The 19,776-nt window shown below is 59.4% G+C and overlaps 2 protein-coding genes across 5 annotated transcripts in view; both read right to left on the reverse strand.

Annotated features, from left to right (window-relative positions):
- Positions 1-297: 297 nt before the first annotated feature.
- On the reverse strand, positions 298-11,838 carry FES (FES proto-oncogene, tyrosine kinase). The gene is made up of 19 exons (XM_027522135.1): positions 11,663-11,838; positions 10,909-11,130; positions 10,551-10,724; positions 8,846-8,942; positions 8,534-8,717; positions 6,411-6,548; positions 6,217-6,336; positions 5,952-6,074; positions 5,633-5,819; positions 5,419-5,502; positions 4,740-4,949; positions 4,255-4,377; positions 3,574-3,627; positions 2,727-2,845; positions 2,307-2,401; positions 2,064-2,187; positions 1,679-1,836; positions 1,441-1,563; positions 298-661 (listed from the first exon to the last, which is right to left on the reverse strand). The coding sequence occupies exons 2-19, from the start codon at positions 11,119-11,121 to the stop codon at positions 519-521; spliced, it is 2,469 nt and encodes an 822-aa protein (XP_027377936.1). The 5' UTR covers positions 11,122-11,130; positions 11,663-11,838; the 3' UTR covers positions 298-518.
- Positions 11,839-12,782: 944 nt separating this feature from the next.
- Positions 12,783-19,776, reverse strand: part of FURIN (furin, paired basic amino acid cleaving enzyme) — a 16,456-nt gene continuing 9,462 nt past the window's right edge. For all 4 annotated transcript variants that reach the window (XM_027522138.1, XM_027522137.1, XM_027522136.1 and 1 more), the window contains exons 7-16: positions 19,606-19,694; positions 18,469-18,641; positions 17,742-17,954; positions 16,642-16,742; positions 16,422-16,525; positions 16,215-16,332; positions 15,933-16,112; positions 15,383-15,507; positions 15,160-15,270; positions 12,783-14,934 (exon numbers count right to left, since the gene is read on the reverse strand). In XM_027522138.1, coding sequence (XP_027377939.1) covers positions 14,333-14,934; positions 15,160-15,270; positions 15,383-15,507; positions 15,933-16,112; positions 16,215-16,332; positions 16,422-16,525; positions 16,642-16,742; positions 17,742-17,954; positions 18,469-18,641; positions 19,606-19,694 — 1,816 coding nt within the window. In that variant the 3' untranslated portion in view covers positions 12,783-14,332. The remainder of the gene's footprint in view (positions 14,935-15,159; positions 15,271-15,382; positions 15,508-15,932; positions 16,113-16,214; positions 16,333-16,421; positions 16,526-16,641; positions 16,743-17,741; positions 17,955-18,468; positions 18,642-19,605; positions 19,695-19,776) is intronic.

A 19,776-nucleotide genomic window follows, 5' to 3' on the forward strand; every position in this document is an offset into this window, starting at 1 on the left:
ACTTAGATCCCCACAGGCCCCTCAAATGCTTCTCCTAACTCGCCATCGTTCCCATAGCTCTGATCCTCTGCCTGGGCTCCTAGTTCAGAAATAACACCTCCATCTGGTCTGAAGCCTGCACATTGTCCTGGTCTCTCTCCCTCCTCCCCAAGTCTCACGTCCAACAGCTACCAACCACACCACGTCGGTTCCACCCTGGGAACGCTGCCCGTCCTCCTCCTTCCCCACGGCCACGGTACAGGCCCTCTGGTCCTCCTAAGACCTGCCCTCCAGAGGACTGCACATGCTGAGAGCACCTGATGAGCACAAATGGATTTATTATTTCTGCCTGGAAGAGGAAGCCCTGGAAGGAGCAGGGATGCAGGGCAGGCCAGGAGCTGCAGCCCTGCTCACAGCATAGAATCCAGAGGCTGGAGTCCAGGACGTCGAAGAGCTGTCCAGCAGAGTGAGCTGGAGCCCCGTTGAGGAGGTATGATGTTGCCCGCAGGGGCCGCTGGCTTGAGCAGTGAGGCCCAGCCTCACCGGTGCCGCTTTCGGATGCTCTGTAACTCCTGGTAGATGACGCTGAAGGTGGGCCGCTGCCCTGGCTCGTAGGCCCAGCACTGCTCCATGAGTCTGAACACAGCGTCAGGGCACAGCTCAGGGCAGGGCAGACGGCCCCCTGTGAGGACAAGCACAGCATACCAGGCATAAGGAGGGGGTCTGAGGGCCCCTGGCAGCCCCTGGGGACATGGCAGCTTAAGCTGCAAAGTTCTCCTTTTTTTTTTCTTGCAGCATTTTTAAGGAGCCCCCTGTTCTTTCCCAGAAACACAGAGATTCTAATCTCAAGTCACTGTGTGCTAGCTGTGTGACTCTTGTGAAATCTCAATTTCCGTCTGTAAAAGAGACCTTTTAATCCTGACCTCACATGTTAAGAAGAGTAAATGAGGGGCTTCCCTGGTGGCTCAGTGGTAAAGAATCCACCTGCCAACGCAGGAGACATGGGTTCAATCCCTGGTCCGGGAAGATCCCACGTGCTGCAGAGCAATTAAGCCCATGTGCCACAACTACTGAGCCTGTGCTCTAGAGCCTGGGAGCTGCAGCTACTGAAGCCTGCGTGCCTAGAGCCCATGCTCCCCAACAAGAGAAACCACCACAATGAGAAGCCCAAGCACTGCAACTACAGAGTAGCTCCCGCTCGCTGCAACTAGAAAAAAGCCCACACAGCCGCGAGGATCCAGAGCAGCCGAAAATAATTGAATACATAAAAATTTTCAAAAAAGAGTAAATGAAATAAAGGTATAGCCTGGCACATAACAGGGGTTCCCTGGATGGTACCTCAAGAATTGTCCTTACTGTGCCCCAGTGGGGAAGATAGACAGGAGACCTGGAAGAGTCCAGCTGGAGAGCCAGGAAGAGGGCCTGGCTCTGGGGCCACTGTCAGGCCACCGGTTCCCTTACCCTTTTCCACGAACTCCCGGGTCTGCTGATTGCTGAGGTTGGGGTAGGGGGAGGCCCCCAGGCTGAAGGTCTCCCAGAGCAAGATGCCAAAGCTCCACACATCGCTCTCGGAGGAGTAGCGGCCTGCGAGGAGGTGAGGCAGCGTGAGTGGGCTGCGCCCACCGGCCACAGAGGGGCAGGCGGTGGCACCCGTGCCCGGCCTCGGGCCTTGTGGCCAGCGTGGATCAGGCCCAGGTACCGTAGTTAAGGGCCTCCGGTGCAGTCCACTTCACGGGGACTTGTCTGAGACCCCCTGAGGCCGCGTAGATCCCGTCGGCTTCCTCCCGGGACATCCCGAAGTCGCTGATTTTCAGGACATTCTTCTCTGTCACCAGGCAGTTCCGAGCAGCCAGGTCCCTGGGCAAAGCAGGACACAGGGCTTGTGTGGCCAATGTCCATGTGGCATCTGCCAGCTGCCTGGCCAGGGCGCACTCGACACAGCCATGGGCCAGAGCTGCCCCTGCAACAATGCCTGGTCCCTTTGAGGCACACCCCACCTCTGGAGCTGGTGGCTGCTGGTGAAGGGGCAGGGGTGGGGGAGGGGTGTTGGGATGGCCTGCCATGCCCACCCCTCACCCCCTCACCGGTGAATGCAGCATTTGCTCTCCAGGTACTCCATGCCCGCGGCTGCGTCCCCTACCATCTGCAGCAGTGTCTTCACCCGCAGGCGGGCTCCCTCCGTCCGAAGGAAGGTCAGGAAGTCGCCCCCTGGGAGTGGGCAGTGTTGGTGGGGAAAGCTCGGTGAGCCTTTGGATGGGGGGTTTGAGACGGAAGAGACCTAGCCCAGCTGAGTGCCCCACCCCCAGAAATCAGCCCCCTTGGCTCACCCTGCACAAGCTCCATGACGATGTAGATGGGCTGTTTTTGGGTGCAGACGCCAATGAGACGCACGATGTTTGGGTGGCTGTACTGCTTCAGGATCCTGCGGGGTTGGGGGTGCTGCTTATGCTCCGCCTCGGGCAGGGGTGGGAGGGATCTTACACATTCGCTTCCCTAGCCCCTGGAGTCCCAGGGAAGGCCAGGTGGCCCGAGGGAGAACAGAAGACAGGCAGCAGAGGAGAAGAGCAGCTGACCAGGACGTGTGATTTCGGGTGGGTCCCCGAGCCTGGACCCTGCCAAGCTACGGGGGGGCCAGGACGCTTAAACAACACGGCAGAAGTCAAGCCCTTTGGAGGTCAAACGTCCTGCCATGCACTGGGAAAGTTGTAGTATGGGGGACCTACAGGGATGGGTGTTCTATCACCCACCTCGCTTCCTGGAGAAACTTGGCCTTGAGGTCAGGAGGGAGTGTCTCGCGACAAGATTTCACCGCCACCAGGGTGTTGTCTGCTCGCAGGCGTCCGCTAAACACTTCGCCAAAGTTGCCCTGAAACAGTCTGGGGTTCCTACCTGTCTTCCCTGGACTGTGGGCCTCTCCTGCACCCAGGAGCGCAGCCCACCCTGTCCCTACCCGCCCTTGACTCAGCACCACCCCCCCTCCCCATGCTTAGTCCTGCTCATTTTGGCTCTCAGTTCAGGGGGCCAAGCAGACATAGGGGACAGGCGGAGAAAGTCACCTCTGATTGACTACAGTCACTGAGACTGTGACGTGCAGGGTTCAAAAATCACTTTTGCTTGGGTTGGAAAAGCATTCTGAGTTTTAGGACAGTGGCTTCTTTCCTAAGAACGTATTGTATGTATTTATATTCGTTTATATTTGTTTATCTATTTATTTTTGGCCATGCCATGCAGCAGGCAGGATCTTAGTTTCCCGATAGGAATCAAACTTGTGCCCCCTGCATGGGGAGCATGGAGTCTTCACCACTGGCCCGCCAGGCCACAAGCTGATATTTTATAGGTCACATGAATAGAGCGTGTCTCACCTCCTTGAGGTGGGCGGTGGGTGGGGGTGATGTGCGTGCGTGTGAGGGGAGTAGGGTGCGGAGCTGGCAAAAGAAGCGTCTCTGGGGAGTTGTCAGGGCAGGCACTCTCCCCTCGGTTTCTGGCAGGATGGTGTATGGCAGTGGATGGACGGTGGACAGGGGTGCAAGCTGGGAATCAGATTGAGGGTGGGAAGGCAGGCGGCCAGGAGCTGGCAGAGCACACTCGACTCACCCGTCCAATCTGCTCGCCTAGCACCAGGTCCTCGTGGCTTAGCGCCCACTTGTCCTGAGGAAGGGAGGTGGTTGGAGGGGTCGGAGGTCAGTGGCGGGCACACGTGCTGGGCCCTACAAAGGACTGAACACCCCCCACCAACGCTGTGTCTTTCATTGCTTGGCATCTTGGTTTGTTGCTCTGTAAAATGGGGACTGGACCCAGGATCACACCTAGATGACTCGGGGACCAGACAGGCGCACTGAGTGTATGAGCACCAGCCTGGCATATGAGGTCCAGGAAACGGGAGTGATCTTGACGTTCCAAGCCTAGCGGGAGGCTGACTGGGCTCCCTGTATGTATTAATATGCATCCTGTATGTGTGTGCTAAAGTCGCTTACAGTTGTGTCTGACTCTTTGTGACTCTATGGATGGTAGCCCCACCGGGCTTCTCTGTGCATGGGATTTTCCAGGCAAGAATACTGGGTGGGTTGCCATCTTCTTCACCAGGGGAATCTTCCCAACCCGGGGACTGAACCCACATTGCTCGCGTCTCCTGAACTGGCAGGTGGGTTCCTCCCACCTAGCACCACCTGGGAAGCCCACATATGTAGATGAATTGCCGGGGACCTGAAAAGCCCTTGGCGTTAGGATCCTCTGTGGGCCTAAACCCGCAGCCCCTAGCCCCTGCCCCAGGCTCACCTTGGGCACGGCCCTGTTCAGGATGATGCCACTCTTCTTGGTGAGGGGCTGCTGGGAGCGCAGCAGGTGGTCGATGAGCAGGGGGATGCTGGGAAAACCATCTCCTTCCAGTCGGTACAGGTTCTGCAGGGGTGGGGGGACCTGGGGTCAACGGCCTCCATTGCTGGGGGCAGGGAGTCACTGAGCCATGGGAGAGGAGAGGAAGGAAGAGCAGTGGAGAGAAAGGGACTGCCTGGGGCGAGAGGCAGAGATCTGAGGGTGCACGACGAGCCTGCTCCCCCATCTTATGGGGGGATGCAGGCTGAAGGCTTAACTTCTGTTGGTTTTTGCAGGGATTGGGTGGTCTCTGCGGCCCCTTTCAGCTCTGCCGGGAGGCATCTAAGATATAGCAGCTCCTTTCTACCGCCTCAAGGTCATTCTCTGCTGAAGGGAAGGGGAGGGGAGGGGAGGAGAGGGAAGGGAAGGAGAGGCTGGGGTCCACTCACGTCAGCGGACTGGATGATGAAGTGCCGGGGCTGGCCGTCCCAGAGCACCGACAGCACATACTCCTGCTTGCCCTGGCTCTCCCGGACGAGGAAGTCCCCGGAATGTGTCAGGAGCTCAGCCACCTCTGTCCGCGGGATGGCCCCGTGGTACCACACCTGCTCATGCAGGGGTTTCTGCACCTCTGGAACGAGCTGCAGCGGAGGGGGGAGCTGGAAAGGCACGGGGGAGGAGCAAGGAGGAGTCGCTAGGCCAGCCAGTTGGTTGTGGGGGAGGTGTCTCTGGCTGTCTGCCTCTCACAGGCTTCCCGTCCTCACAAACCACCGAAGTGCCACATAGAGCCTCCTGCAACCCTCAGAACCAGCAATAAACTTGCCCAGGCTGGCCGACCTCAAACCAAGCTTTGCCTTGAACACCAGTCTGCAGCCTGCAACCACTCCAGGAGCAGGGAGAGCCCTGGGGTGACCGTGCCACACAACGTGGGTGATAGAGAAGAAGGGGTAGGCAGAGGTGACAGGATCTGGACTCCCAGGGAACAGAGGGGTGCCCCAGTAAAAGTGGCCTGGGAGGAGCCTTCAGTAACTAAACTCCGGGACTAAACCTAGTGGCCTAGGGAGACATCCCTGAGAGCCCTGGCCTGGCCCACCCCTTAGGGAAGGGTGGAGCTGTGGATCCACTCACCGAGAACTTGGGACGGAAGATTCCCGAGATGTGGCTTTTGAGGATCTCCAGGGTGGGCGTCCTTCCCCCTTCTCGCTCCTGCTCCTGAGGCCAGGGACAGACGTCAGCGGGTGGCCGGGCTTGGGGAGGGAGGGGGAGGTGAAAATGAGGCGGGCAGCCCCTGGGGGTGGGCGGGCAGGGCTGGCGGCATGGGGGCAGCCGGTGGGCGGCTCACCGAGGAGGAGGTGGAGTGGCGGTCGTCCTGCAGAAGCAAGACGGGCTGGGGCTCGCCGGGGCCCAGCCACTCCAGCTTGGCCTGCAGCAGCTCCTGCTGGGCCTGCAGCTTGGCCTGCCTGCACAGCGCGACCTGCAGCCCCTGCAGTGCCTCCTGCAGTGCCTGCTTCTTGCCCAGCAGCTGCACCCTGCAGGCAGGGGCGGGCAGTGATGGAGGGGAGAGAGGGGGTCAGCCTGCAGCTGAAGGCTAGGGGTGAGCCAGGCAGGCTGGATGGAGGGCAGGGAGGACCAGGAGGCCGCTGTCAGCAGGCCCCACTCACCGCTCCCGGGGGTGGGTGGTCTGCTCCTCATTCCAGAGCTCTCGCTGCAGCTGAGTGACTGCTTCCTGCCGACTGAGCACCGTCTGGGTGGCTGCGGCCAGGTCATCTGTCACCGAGGTCAGCCTGTGCCCGGAGGAAGGGCAGTGTGAGAGCCATGCCCCTCGGCTGCCTCCCTGCCAAGCCGAGTAAGCCCGGCAGGCTGGCCGCAGTGCTGCATGGGCAGCGTCTACCGCCCCCCTCGGTCCCCAGGAGAGCCCCCACACACGTGTGCTGCACGCTCTCCACTGTCAGTTCGTTCAGCTGCAGCTCCCCGGGCTCCAGCAGCTCAGTCTCCTCCAGCAGTGACTCGTCAAAGGTGACACAGGGTGGGATGTCAGGGGCGGACCTACGGCAACGGTGCCCGTCAGTGCCCGACAGTCCAGCCGCCCAGGCGCCCGGCCCCCGCAAGGAGGGGCTTACCCGTACTGCTGCAGGAAGCCTTGGTACTCAGCCTCCGGCTGGATGCGGGCCACTGCTGCAGCCATCTCCCGGTGAATGGTCACCACCTCGTCTTGCACCAGGCTGCTAATCTCCAGGTACTCCTGCAGGGTCTCCTTCCTGCCCCCAGACCAGACCCTGGGTCAGGGAGACCTCAGGCTGGACGAGGCTAGAAGCTTGGGGCCCATGGCACTGGATTTGGGCTCACCTCCCCCCTCCCCCATCACTGACCAATCAAATGACCCCAGGCAAGTCACTTAGCATCTCCCGGAAGTCATAACAAGGCCCCAGTGACCGCAGATGAGTGGAGCGTTTGGTGTGAGGAAGTGCTCGGGAAATGTGAGCTGCAAATGTGTCTGCTCTGGGCAGTCAGCCCCACAGTGGGGCTCCGGGGGCTCTGATAACCCCCGAAGCCATCACTGTGCTGACCCCATATTGATACCTCCAGTCCCAACACCTCCCAGAGCTTCAGTTGTCTCATGTAACCATCCATCTATTCAACACATCCCATTGGACATCTCTTAGACACCCAGACTCCACCAGCTGAAAAATGAACTCCTCTGGCTGTCCTCTGAACCTGCTTCTCTCAGTGCCTTCTCCACGTGGCCTCTGCCTTCCAGGGGCTCTGGACCAAGCCCCTGGAGCCATCCTTGACTGTTCTGTCCACACCCCGCTTCCAGTCCATGAGGAAATTCCACTGGCTCCACTTTCAAAGTACTTCCGAGACCGGACCACTTCTCCCCTCCATTGCTACTGCCTGGGTTTAGTGGCCGTAGTCTGTGGTCCGGATCACTGCAGTGGCTCCTGTCTGGTCTAATCCTGTCTTGCCCCCTTAAGTCTATTCTTAACTTGGCAGCCAGACTGACCTTAGTAAGACGGCTCAGATCCGGCCACTCTTCTGGTCCACTCGGAGCCAAAGTCCTCACAATGGCCTGCCGGACCCTCTATTATCCTCCTGCAGCCCCTCGTCTGACTTCCTGTGCTCTGCACAGGCTACCCTGGCTTCCTAGCTGTTCCTTGATTTCAGGCATTCTCCCACCTCGAGCCTGCGGTTCCCTCTTTCTAGTATGACCCTTCTCCAAACATCTGCCTGGCTCACCCTTGCACTTTTGAGGGTTTCCCAGACCATTCCCCTTAAAATAGTAAGCTCCCGGACTTCCCTGGTGGTCCAGTGCAGGTCTGCCAGTGCAGGGGACACAGGTCGATCCCTGCTCTGGGATGGTCCCACATGCCTCAGGGCGACTACTCCTGTGTGCTGCAACTCCTAAAGCTTATGCTCTAGAGCCCGTGTTCCACCAGAGAAAAGCCCTCACAGCACAACTAGAGAGTAGCCCCTGATCGCTGCAACTAGAGAAAGCCCTTTGCACAGCAGTGAAAACCCAGTGCAGCCAAAACTAAGTAAGTAAAGATAAAAAATAAATACATATAAAGAACTGTCTCATAAAAAAAATCCCAAAAAACAATAACCTCCTACCCTGCCCCCCTGCATCCCCATTTTCTTATTTTTCTCCATAACATCTATCACCTGTAACAGGCTTTCTGCTTTACTTGCTGATTTCCTTTTGTTTTTCCACAAATGAATAATCCTAGAGGACAGAATTTTGTCTCTATTTGAAAGTCTCTATTTGAAAGAATTTTGTCTCTATTCTCTGCTGGGTCACCCAGGAGAGCCTAGAATGGTGTTCAATACATATAATGAAAGTGAAAGTGCTAATCACTCAGAAGAGTTTCGTCCGACTCTTCTGTGACCCCATGGACAGAGGAGCCTGTCCATGGGATTCTCCAGGCATGAATACTGAAGTGGGTTGCCATTCCCTTCTCCAGGGGAATCTTCCTGACCCAGGGATCAAACCCAGGTCTCCCGCATTGCAGGCAGATTCTTTACCATCTGAGCCACCAGGGAAGAGCCCATACACATAATAGAACCCTGCAATAAGGGCCCCAGAATAATATAATTTGGATGTCAACTGACTGGCCCAGGGCTCATTTGCACGTGATTACAAGACTGTCAGTTTCACAGGGTGGGGTTTTCTGGACCCTGCCTCTGGGCGTTAGGGCTGTGGCGGGCTAGGTGGGAGCAGGGATGGGCGGGGCTGTGGGCTCACAGGATGCAGGCCATCTCCTGGTGCAGGTCTTGCAGGGACTGAAGCAGGCTGGGCAGCATGAGCCGGTGGTGGTGCTGGTGATGCAACTGTGCTGCCCGCACGCCCAGGACGTAGCGGTTGTGGTGAGCAAAGAGCTTCCACAGGCTGCGCACATACTTGTCCTTGGCCTTGTCACGGTCCTTGTCTACCAGATCGGGGGAAGGAAGTGAGGGTTACCCAGAGCAGAGGCCTAGGCAGCGCCCGCTGCCCCGTGATACCTGTGGAAGGGCCCGGGCTGAATCCCCACCCTTTTCAGGGAGGGAAGCCTCGGACCTTTGCCGGCCTCCTGGTACTTGCGCCGGGCCTGGGCGCTGTCCCGTGCCAGGGCTCGGTACTGGCTTTTCAGCTTCTCAATGTCCTGGCTGTGACTCTGGAGAGAGAGGAGGGATCGGTGTAATTCAGCAGGTCCCTGGAGGATTCCTGCCTAAGGTGCAGCCCTGGATGGGGCCTGTGGTCCAGGTGGGCAAGTGCTCCAAGCCCATACTTCAGGAAGGACCTGGAGACCCCTGAGACTTAGCCGTTGCTGTTGAGGTTAAGGTCAGAGGAGCTAGGCTAAGGACAGGGAGGCTCTGGGGGTGGCAGAGAGCTGGACTGGGCAGGCGACAACTGTCCCTCCTTGGCCTAGAGTGGTATCAGGTGGCAGGCGTGTGTGTGGGCTGTGCAGAGCTCCACGCTTAGAAGGACCTGTGCTTGGCTGAACGCCGTTGATGCCATCTTGAAATTCTTAATTATTTGTTGACAAGGAGCCCTGTATTTTCCTTTTGTACTGGGTCCCCAATTATGTTCCTGGTGGCAGGAACAACAGATGGTCAAGATTGGATGAAGACCCTAGTTCCCTGCTGATGCGCTGGGATACTCAGAACAAACCCCACCCCTCTCCTCTGAACCTCAGCTTCCTCATCTGCCACAGAGCGAAGTGCACAGACTAGATCAACCTTTTCCTTCAGGGCCAGAGCGGAAACATTTTAGGCTTATAGGCTGTGCAGTCTCTGTTAAAATTGCTCGGCTCTGGCATTTTAGCTCTTCAGTGCTATTGTTTAGTCGCTAAGTCACGTCCGACTCTTTTGTGACCCCCATGGACTGTAACCTGCCAGGCTCCTTCTGTCCATGGGATTCTCCAGGCAAGAATACAGGAGGGGGTGGCCATTCCCTTCTCCAGGGGATCTTCCTGACCCAGAGATCCCATCCGCAAATGCAGGCGGATTCTCTACCACTGAACCACCAGGGAAGCCCTAGCTCTTTAGTAGCCATAGTATGACAAACATATGGGCAAGTCTGTGTTCTGCTTACACTGCTTACAAAAAGCAGGCTGACACCTGAATTAGGTGATCTCCTGGAGAGAGGGATGACTGGGTGAAGACTGGCCACCAGGGGCCGCTGTGGGGCCACTGCAAAGCTGGGGTTTGCGCTGGGAAAAGGGGTGTGGTGCAGACGGCTGCCCAGCACATTGAAAAAGGCTAAAGCCTCCACGTAAATAGCTCCTATCAAACAGCCTCTAGACCGAGGAGCTGGGCAGGATTCAAATGCGGGCAGGCCCACTTCACAGCCCCAGTCCTTAACCTCCGAGTCAGGGGACCACGCTGCTGCCTCGTGGAGTCCCTGAGTCCCTGGGAGGAGTGAGCCTTGGGCCAAGTGCCATCCCTCTCTGTCTCCCTCAAGGGCCAGCTGGTGCAGTGCAGGAGATGAGCACCCCGCCTTGGTCCTGAGCTCCTCCCAGGCGATGGCTGGATCACTCATCCTTGTGCTTCCCAGTGCTCCTCTGCCCTGGCACACAGTAGGGGGACAGAAAAAAGAACAGAGGGGCCCCCCGCCAAAGGCCAGTCCTAGCTGCAGCGGGAAGGAGGGAAGGAAGCTGGACCTTGCTCTGGGGGCAGGCCTGTGGTCAGACACTTCCACTTCTTCAGGAAATCCAGGGGTTCCTTGCAAAACCAGCCCTCTAGGCTCAAAATGTAGGCAGGGAAGACAGAAGCCCACCCACCTTGGTGAACTCCTGCTGCAGCTGCTGCCACTGCTCGTTGTAGGTTTTGCGCAGTTGCTGGCGCTCCCGGATCAGCAGGCTCAGCTTGCTCAGGGGCCCTGAGTTCAGGTCCTCCGCGTGCTGCCTCAGCACCCGGCTCAGGCCCTCCGTCTGGCTGGTGAGCTCTGTCCAGGACTGCAGTGGGGAGGGGCAGGCAAGGCAGGGAGTGGGGAACCTAGCTTCCGAGGTGGGCCTGCCAAATCTCCAACCCTCCCCAGCGGGGGACTCCGGGAAATGGAAGGGGCAGGCGGACCTACCCAGGCACCCATGGGAATTTGCTGGTGGAGGGCAGGAAAAGGGGGGGAGTCTAGAATCCCACCTGACTGATGAGGCTGTGCGGGCCGATGCCCCGGCTCTGGCCCCCGCTATCCTGCAGCGACATGTGGTGAAGCAGCCCGGCATATTCCCTGTCACTCTTGACCCGCTGGGCCATCCATTTCCTCATGCCCTCCAGCAGCCGGAGCTCGGCCTCCTGCATCTGCTGCACGGCCCCGTGGCCCTGGGGGTTGCACAGCTCTGAAGAGAAGCCCATAGTGTCGTCCTGGGGACGGAGAGAGGAGAGGCCACCACTGGGGGTGAGTAGCTGGAGATGGACGGGGCGGGGGCGGCGGGACAGAGAGGCGAGGGGCTGAAGAGCCACAGACAGGCAGAAGGTAGACACTTGTCCCCCTGGAACGCTGCGATGGGTACGAAACACCGCCTGGCCTGGGAAAGCTGTCGGTGCTTCCCGTCCTGCCCCTCCCCACTGCAGTCCCAGGTGGAGGCCTGATGCCGGAGGTCTCCTCCCCAGGCCTGGAACAGAAACCTCCCCCAGTCTCCCTCCCTGGATCTTTCCACCCAGCTCCTGCTGCAGGTGCAAGATGTGCACTGGGCCCTCGATAGGGCCAAGGCTGCCCCGGCAGGCACCCCAGGCGGCCACCCCCCACCCCCACCCCCAGCCCCTACCCTCCCGTGGCCCCTGTTCCACCCTGTCCCATGTCCCTCTCTCTGATCGCCCGCCAGGCCCCTGCCCAACCACCTCGCGGGTTGGCCGCCACCTCCCGGGCCTCGGTACAGGTAGGTACAGGCATTACCGGTGCGGGCAGCTGCTCCTGGGCCGCCGAGGACCGACTTACACTCAGGCCCCACACCGCCCGGCCAGTTCCTGATTCCGCGCTTCCTCCTCCTGTGGTTTCAGTTGGCCCAGGCCCCGGGGCGGGCCGGCCAAGGGGAAGGGGCGGGCGGGAGCCCCGACGCCTGCCCGCCCCCCCTGCCCAGCGCCGGCCGCTGTCTCAGCTGCCGGCCACACGGGCCCCGCGGAAACGGAAGGGAGGAGGGGGCTGGGAAAGAATGGCCCAGAAGAGAGCAGTTTGCGCCGGGCACTCCCCAGGGCCCAGACAGCGCCCCGGGGAACAGCAGAGGGTGCTTGGGGAGCGCTAGCACAGGGCAGGGCTGTGGCCTTTGCAGTGGCCGGGAGGGCCCGGGGGCCCAGAACCTAAGGAAGGGCAGGCGGGCAATTTGAGCAGCAGGCCAGGGACGCCCCAAAGAGGCAGGGGGAAGGCTAGTCCAGGCCTTTCCCACCCCACTGGATTCCCCAAGGAGGGCTCAGGCGCCAGCCTCTATTTGAATAAAATTTCCTAGTAAATATCCCGAGGAGAGGCCTACTTCTCAGGCATGGATCCTCGTGGAACTGGCCTGGCTCCTCTCCCCACCACAGGCAGGGGTTTCCTGTCCCATGGGAGACCTGGGGCAGGAGAGGGGCCTGGGCCAGAGTGTGTGTGTCAGGGGTGGGGTGGGGGGTATGGCACTTTCAGTGTGGGACTCAGGTTCTCCCCAGCAAAGCCTATCTTGATTCAGTTAGGCCCCACCAGAGGCCTCAGCCCTACAGCTGCTGGCCTAGGTGCTTCAGCCAAGGGACACCCTGAGCAACTGGACCCCGGGCCATCGCTCTCCACCCAGCTGCAGCCAAGGCCTATGGCGGAGGAAGTAAGTGCTCAGCTGCTTCCACTCTGGGGCTTCATCTGTCCCACCCCTGGGGCTTGTTGCCAGCTACTGTCCCTTCCACACCTCCTAAACCCCTCGGGAGATTGCCTTTGGGCAGCTAGAGCAGGCAGGACATCATGTGGGCACATAACTCTCCCCATCCCTCACCCCCGCCCCATCCTGGATGCAGCCCTGCAGTCCTAGGAAGAATATCACACACTGGAGACCAGGTCTGGTTTGCATAGTCTGCACGTTTAATCACTTTAAAACCTCTAACATTATCTCGTGTCCATTAAATAGAACCAACAATGCTGGGCCTGTTTAAATTACAAGAAAAAAAAAATCACTGTGCACCAACCCAGTATCTTACAAAACCAGCTGGGCTGGCCACGGGAGGGTGGGGGTAGGTGTGGGAAGAGGAGGGGGCACCTCTGGGCAGGTGGCTGGGTGCCAGGAGGGGCTGGGGGAGAGAAAGGAAAGGGAGCTCCCAAATGGGAGGGGACTGATTGTCCTAATGGGAGGGGTGCAAAAGGCACGTCAGAAGAGGGAGACATGGGGGGCAGGACAGGTCAGTGCTTTCTCCACCAGGGCACAGTGTTGGAGGGGGCTCGGTGCCACTGCCTGCCCACCCCTGGCACTTGGAGAACTAGTGACCCATGAGCCCTTGGCACGACGAGCCCCATCTCAAATGGACGACAGCCTGCCCCTTCTACCGTGATCCTCCTTCCCTAGGGCCCACTTGGCCTGGCATGCCTTGTCAGTATCCTGGGCTCAGCTGCAGCCCACCCCCCACACCTCAGGCCCAGGGCAGCCGAGGGCAACAGCAGGGTGGACAGTGGGTGTGGGAGGGTGGATGGTCCAGCTGCTGCTACCACCGTTAAAAATACAAAAAAAAAACCAAAACAAAACAGCATCTAAAGTGAAATAATCACAAAGTGAAAATATATCCTCAAACAGCCCCTGAGATCCCCACAGGGGAAAGCAGCATCGGGTGGGAGGCGGGAGAGGCCGGCTGGGCCACCGTCCCTCCCCACCACCCACCCAGGGGCTCCAGGGCTGTGAGTGCCAACAGCCCAGAAAGCCCCGGGCTCAGAAAACAGGGACTCGGGCCCTGGGGGGAGGGCAGAGTGTAGAGAGGGGAGGGTGGTCAGCACACCAGCCTGGGGCCGGGCCAGCCTTGCTAGGCAGGCAGCCCGCCCGCTGTAGTGGAGGTGGGCCAAGGGCCGAATGCACATGGGCACACATGTGCATGCCCCGGAAGTGCCTGCCCTGCCTTGGTCCCTTCCTTCGCTCACTGCTTTTGCCTGAGGCTCACCAGATATGCAAAACAGGGTCTGGACGCAGAAGCCCTTAGAGAGGTGGCCGCCTCCTTCCGATACCCCCTAGGCCAGTCTCCTGCTGCCTGGATGGGGCCCATTATTGCTTTAGAGGGACGGGGAGAGGCAGGAGCCGCAGCTCCGGTCAGGAATCCCGGGAGGGCCGCCCCTCTTCACCGGGTGCTCTGGCTGGGGCCTGGACCTTGGAAAGCTGCCCAAAGGTTTCATTCCTTTCTCCACATGGAGGGCTGCTGCGGGTGGGGACAGGCTCTCCCCCCATCCCCCCACCCCCAGCTGGCCCACCTCAGGCCGCCAGGGGGCCCAAGGGTAGGGTGGGAAGCCGTTTCTGCCCCTCTTGCCTCCCGGCTGGGCTCCAAACCCAGTCCCAAGATAAAAAAATACTTTGGTGAATTAAAAAGTGCCCAAGGAGGGGATGGGCTCGAAGGGGCGGGCAGTAGGCGCTCGTCAAAGGGCGCTCTGGTCTTTGATAAAGGCGGTCCTCTCGCCCCGGCCCTCGTCCTCCTCTGAGTCGGACGGGCACTCCTCCTGCCAGGCTTCAGGGGGTAGTCCCTTGTAGGAGATGAGGCCGCGGTCCATGGTGTACACTTTCACCCCTCGGAAGCTGAAGCCCGAGCGCAGCTGCAGGACCAGGAAGACGGTAACGAAGACCAGCACGATGAAGGCGCAGCTGAGGCCGGCCACCACCTCGGGCAGGTGCGAGGGCAGCAGGTCCGCCCGCAGCCGCGGCTCCGTCGCTACCTCCGCGGGCGGTGGCCGAGGGGGCGGCGGCGGCTGCTGCTGGTGCGACTCGCGGCTGCTCTGGCTCTGGCGCGAGCACGTCTGCTCCACCGGGTCCAGGGAGGCGTGGCTGGGGCAGCTGAGGCAGTCTGTGGGGGCGGGGCCCTGGCACGTGGCGCACGAGGCGTGGCAGGGCGTGCAGACGCTGGCCCGGATGATCTCCACGTCGTTCTCTGTGCTGTAGTGTGTGTCCAGGACTTGGGGAGCGAAGCCTGGGGGACAGTGCTGGACGCAGTTCTTCTGGTGCAAGGAGAAGCCTTCCTCGCACACTGCCGGGCCGGGGAGGGAGGGAAGGTGGGCGTCAGCCAGGCCGCCAAGGCTGCTAGGCCCTGCAGCCCTGGACACAGTCACTGCTGTCCCCAGGAGCTCCCAGACCCAGAACCCAACCCAGGGCCCCAGGATGTCCCTTCACACCCCCTTTCCTCCTTTAGGACAGGCACCCTCTATCCCCCCAAGTCTCAGGTCCCCAACACCCTACAGCGCCCACGACTCACCCACACAGGCCTGACTGGAAGTGAGGGTCTTACAGCCGATGCTCTCAGGGGGTGTGGGCAAACCCTCAGGGGCCGTGCCATAAAGCACGAGGGTGAACTTGGTCAGTGTCCCTATTGAGGGGCGTGGCAGAAGTCAGGAGGTACCAGGAGCATGCCTGCCCACCACCCCCAGACCCCGCCAGTTCTTCTCCTGGAACCCCAGCCCTCAAGCATCCCCCAATACCATAGTTGTTGGCTTCACTGGTGTTTTCAATCTCTAAGACCCACTCGCCAGAGGGATCCTCGTCCCAGGAATGGGTCGTCATGAAGGCCCAGTCGTTAAACCCATCTGCAGAGTAGTCATGTGGCCTGGGGAGGAATGTGCACATGGCTGCCTGAAGCATTTGGGGGACCCCAGCCAGGGGGTGCCAAGCCCACAGCACACGGACCACACACACTCCCCTGGTGCCACACCAACCCTGCTGCGCTAGAAATGCCTGCTGGTTGTTTCCCAGGAGGCCAAATGTTCTCAGCTGGAACATTCTGGAAACATGCAAGGGAAAACTACATGCAGACTACACATGGGGAGGCACACAGATGTGGCATGTCATGGGTAGACTCAGGGATTCCTGCAATATGGGACAATCCCATAGGACATAAACCATCCCTCCCAGAAACGTCAGCGTTTACCCCATGGAGAAGTATTTGTGGACCATCGGGGCTGTGTGAGTCCATGAGTGAGTGCACGTGGACCCAAGGGACAGGACAGGCTGGGCGGGAGAGAGGGCAAGTACCTGGCAGCCAGCAGGGTGGAGCGGGTGCCCATGGGGCTGACCAGGTGGATGGCAAGGTCACCGCGGCGGTTGTAGGACAGGGTGAGCCGTGCCTGAGCATGCTCCAGCCGCGTGATGTGGCTGGGCTCCCCCAGGCAGGCGGTCACGGTCTTCCGCACCTCCAGCCGCTTCCCGATGTCCCTGCAAGGAGCACGTGATGGGCTGTGAGAGGGGGGCCAGCAGGCACCACGGCGACCCTTGGGTCCACCCTGCCCCTCCTCCCAGCCGGGATCCAGCCCTCACTTGGGCTCAGTGAGGATGTCGATGGTGCATTTCCGCTGAGGGGCCACCGTCGTCCAGTTCTGGGCCAGAGCCACCATGGCGCCGGCGTCCAACAGCCCGTAGCCGTACGAATGGCTCACTGTGGGGCACGAGGGACGGGGTCAGCTGCGGGGCACAGAGCAGCCCCCCAGGACCCTCAATCCAGCCCAGGGAGCACGGTGCCCTCACCTTTGCGGCCCACACCATTGGTGGCCCAGTCGTTGGCGTTGAGGTGGGCTGGCTTTGAGGTCCGGACTACCAAGTGCTGCATGTCCCGCCAAGTGAGGTTCTTACTGCAAAGGAGGGACCGAAAGGCTCAGTCTCTTCAGAGACTCCGGCTGGAGTCCGAGGGCTGCCCTGCAGGGGGCGCTAGTGGGGACAGGCTCGCCCCTCGGTCCCCACCACTCACTTGGCCTCCAGGGTGAGAGCGATGATGCCTGCTGCCAGTGGGGCAGACGCAGAGGTGCCCGTGTGAGACTCTGTACACTTCTGCCGCAGGTCAGTGGTCACCTACAGGAGGATGATGACGTTGGGCATGTGACGTGGGGAGGACACCAGAGGGGTCACCTGGCTGCCCTCCCTCTGGCCACAGGCCCTGGGGAGCCAGGGCCAAGATGCCTCGTTCCCATTTGCTGCCTTGCTAACTCACTGCCAACAGGACAATGCCTGTTTCTTTCTGGGCCTCAGTTTCCCAAAGAATAAGAGGGCTGAACTAAAGGTTGGAGATCACTGAGAGCAATGCAGGGCTTCCCTGGTGGCTCAGTGGTATACAGAATCCGCCTGCAAATGCAGGAGACATGGGTTCAATCTCTGGGTCGAGAAGATCCCACATGCTGTGGAGCAACCAAGCCTGTGCACCACAAGTACTGAGCCCACATGCCAAAACTACTGAAGCCCAAGCACCCTAAAGCCCATGCACCACAAGAGAAGCCACCAAAATGAGAAGCCCTCCCATTGCAACTAGAAAGTAGTCCCCGCTTGTCACAACTAGAGAAAAGCCGGAGCAGCAACAAAGACCTAGGACAGCCAAAAATACATACATAAATGAAATTATAGGTCACTCAGTTGTGTCCAATTCTTTGCAACCCTATGGACTGTAGCCTGCCAGGCTCCTCTGTCCATGGCATTCTCCAGGCCAGAATGCTGGAGTGTGTTGCCATTCCCTTCTCCAGGGGATCTTCTCCACCCAGGGATCAAACTCATGTCTCCTGCATTGCAGGCAGATTCTTTACTGTCTGAGCCACCAGGGAAGCCCAAATAGATTGTTAAAACAAATAAAAAAGAGAGCGATGCATGTTTTTAGGGAGAGTCTTATCAAGGGCTTCACCAGTGGCTCCGTGACCCTCAAGAGTCTTAGAGAGGTCCCCTAGCTCCCATCCCATGATGCCTTCGCCACCACCGCCCAGCCACGTGTGGGTAGAAGGCAGATAGGGTCAGAAAGGCGGCTCCGGGCAGAGCCAGAAAGCGAGCAGCCCCATTTCCCCAGCCCCCTCCCGGGAAGAGACTCACGATCTGCTTCTCATTCTGGTTGCCACTACTGTAGGTGGTGGCCAGCGTGGACGAGCAGGCCTCACTGTACCAGGGCACGTTGCCGAACTGTGTGGCGCTGCTGATGGACAGCGTGTAGATGCTGTTGGTGTAGCCGTCGCAATTGCAGCTGTCATGTTCCCGGCCCCCGTTCCCCGAGGCCCAGACAAAGATGGAGCCCAGACCCCCGCGGCCCTGTGGACAGAGCAGGTTGGGGTCACACAAGAACAGGACTTAGGGGAGGGAGGGCCTGGTGGGAAGATGCTGCTTGAGACTAGGAAGGCTGAAGCATCCTTCTCCAGCGACGCTCTATCCAGCCCCTTCCCCCAAGGAGACCCCTGGTAGATCTCTCTCATCTCTTTTTACACAGAGACCCAGTCCACTACCAAAATCTTCAGAGTAGTGATTCTGGAGAGTGATGCTGCATGCTATGCTTAGTCACTCTGTTGTGTGTGACTCCATGCACTGTCTCCTCTGTCCATGAGGATTCTCCAGGCAAGAATACTGGAGTGGGAGTTATGGGCAATTAGCATTTACTTTTCTCTTCCTGTCCTTCACGTTTTAATAAACGTGCTTTGTATAAATTAAACACAAGAGTAAATAAATAGCAACAGAAAAACACAAAGGCGAAGCATGGCCAAGACAGTGCCTACTTTGCCCCCTGAGGCCAGGCCTGGTTTCCAGGGCTGGGACAGGACCCCCACCTCACCTGGCTGACCCCCCGGAAGAAGGCCTCCTCAGCCAGGTGGGCTGGCCCATCCACGGTCTTGCCGTCGTCCTCGGGGCCCCAGCTGGCACTGTAGATGTGGATGTGGTTGGGGTTCAGGCCCAGCGAGCGTGCCTCCACGGCATCTGTCACTTCGCCATCCAGCATGCGCACCCCTGGCCACAGAGGGGGGCAGGGAGAGAGAGGCTGCGTGGGTCCAGCTGTCAGGGGCACCCCCAGGAGCACATCCAGCCCTGCACCCGGAAGGGGAGGGCAGAGGCTGGTGCTAAGAAACCCTGAGCCCCTGGCTTCTTGGGTGGCCTCTGCCTTTTGAAGACAAGACCCAGGGGAAAGGGGAGATCTCTCCAGCCCTCAACCACACATTTTGGACTAGGACAAATCTCTGGGGTCTCAAAGGAGCACGGAGCTCAAGGCCCTTCAGAGTGGAAGATGAGGTTTTGGGGCAACTCCTGCTAAGAAACGGTCCCCCCGGGACTTCCCTGGTGGTCCACTGGTTCAGAACTCGCCTTGCAATGCAGGGGACATGAGTTTGATCCCTGGTCGGGGAACTAAGATCCCACATGCCACAGCCCAACTAAGCCAGCGCCCACACCTACTGGGCCAGTCCACCACAACTAGAGTCTGTGTGCAGCAGTGAAACATCCGGTGTGCCACAATTAAGATTTGATGCAGTCAAATAAATATTAAAAACAAATAAACACTCCTCCCGCCCTGCAGCACAGGGCCACCAGCAGAAGACGATGCCTTCAGCTCTTTGAACTGCAACTCTTCGTGGCCCTGTGGCCCTCCCAGGCTCCTCTGTCCATGGGATTCTCCAGGCGAGAATACTAGAGTGGCTTGCCATGCCCTCCTCTGTGGGGGGTTGCGGGGAGAGTGGCCTTCCCCACCCAGGGATCGAACCTGAGTCTCCCACATCTTCTGCATTGGCAGGCAGATTCTTTACCCGCTGAGCCACCTGGGAAGCCCCTCTGAGTTGCTAAGAACCCTCTATAGAAGAGCCATGTGGTCAGAAGGATGTACGGCAGGAAAGTGAGGACACTGGTTGGATGGGAAGTGAATACAGAAGAATCCACCAGAAAGGGTGGTCCTGAAGACAGGGTGGCTAAGGCCCACACCCACCTCCAATTCGGGCATTGTAGGCCACGCCTACGCCACAGACACCATTGTTGGCCACCGCAGCCACCTCTCCTGCACACCGTGTGCCATGCCTGCCGGGGTCAAGAGCACAGCATTAGCAGCGGACCGAGCATGGCAGGGGCAGCCTGAAGAGCGGGAGGGGCCACACGCCCC

Source organism: Bos indicus x Bos taurus, chromosome 21 (genome assembly GCF_003369695.1).
Source record: "Bos indicus x Bos taurus breed Angus x Brahman F1 hybrid chromosome 21, Bos_hybrid_MaternalHap_v2.0, whole genome shotgun sequence".
NCBI classification, from domain to species: Eukaryota; Metazoa; Chordata; class Mammalia; order Artiodactyla; family Bovidae; genus Bos; species Bos indicus x Bos taurus.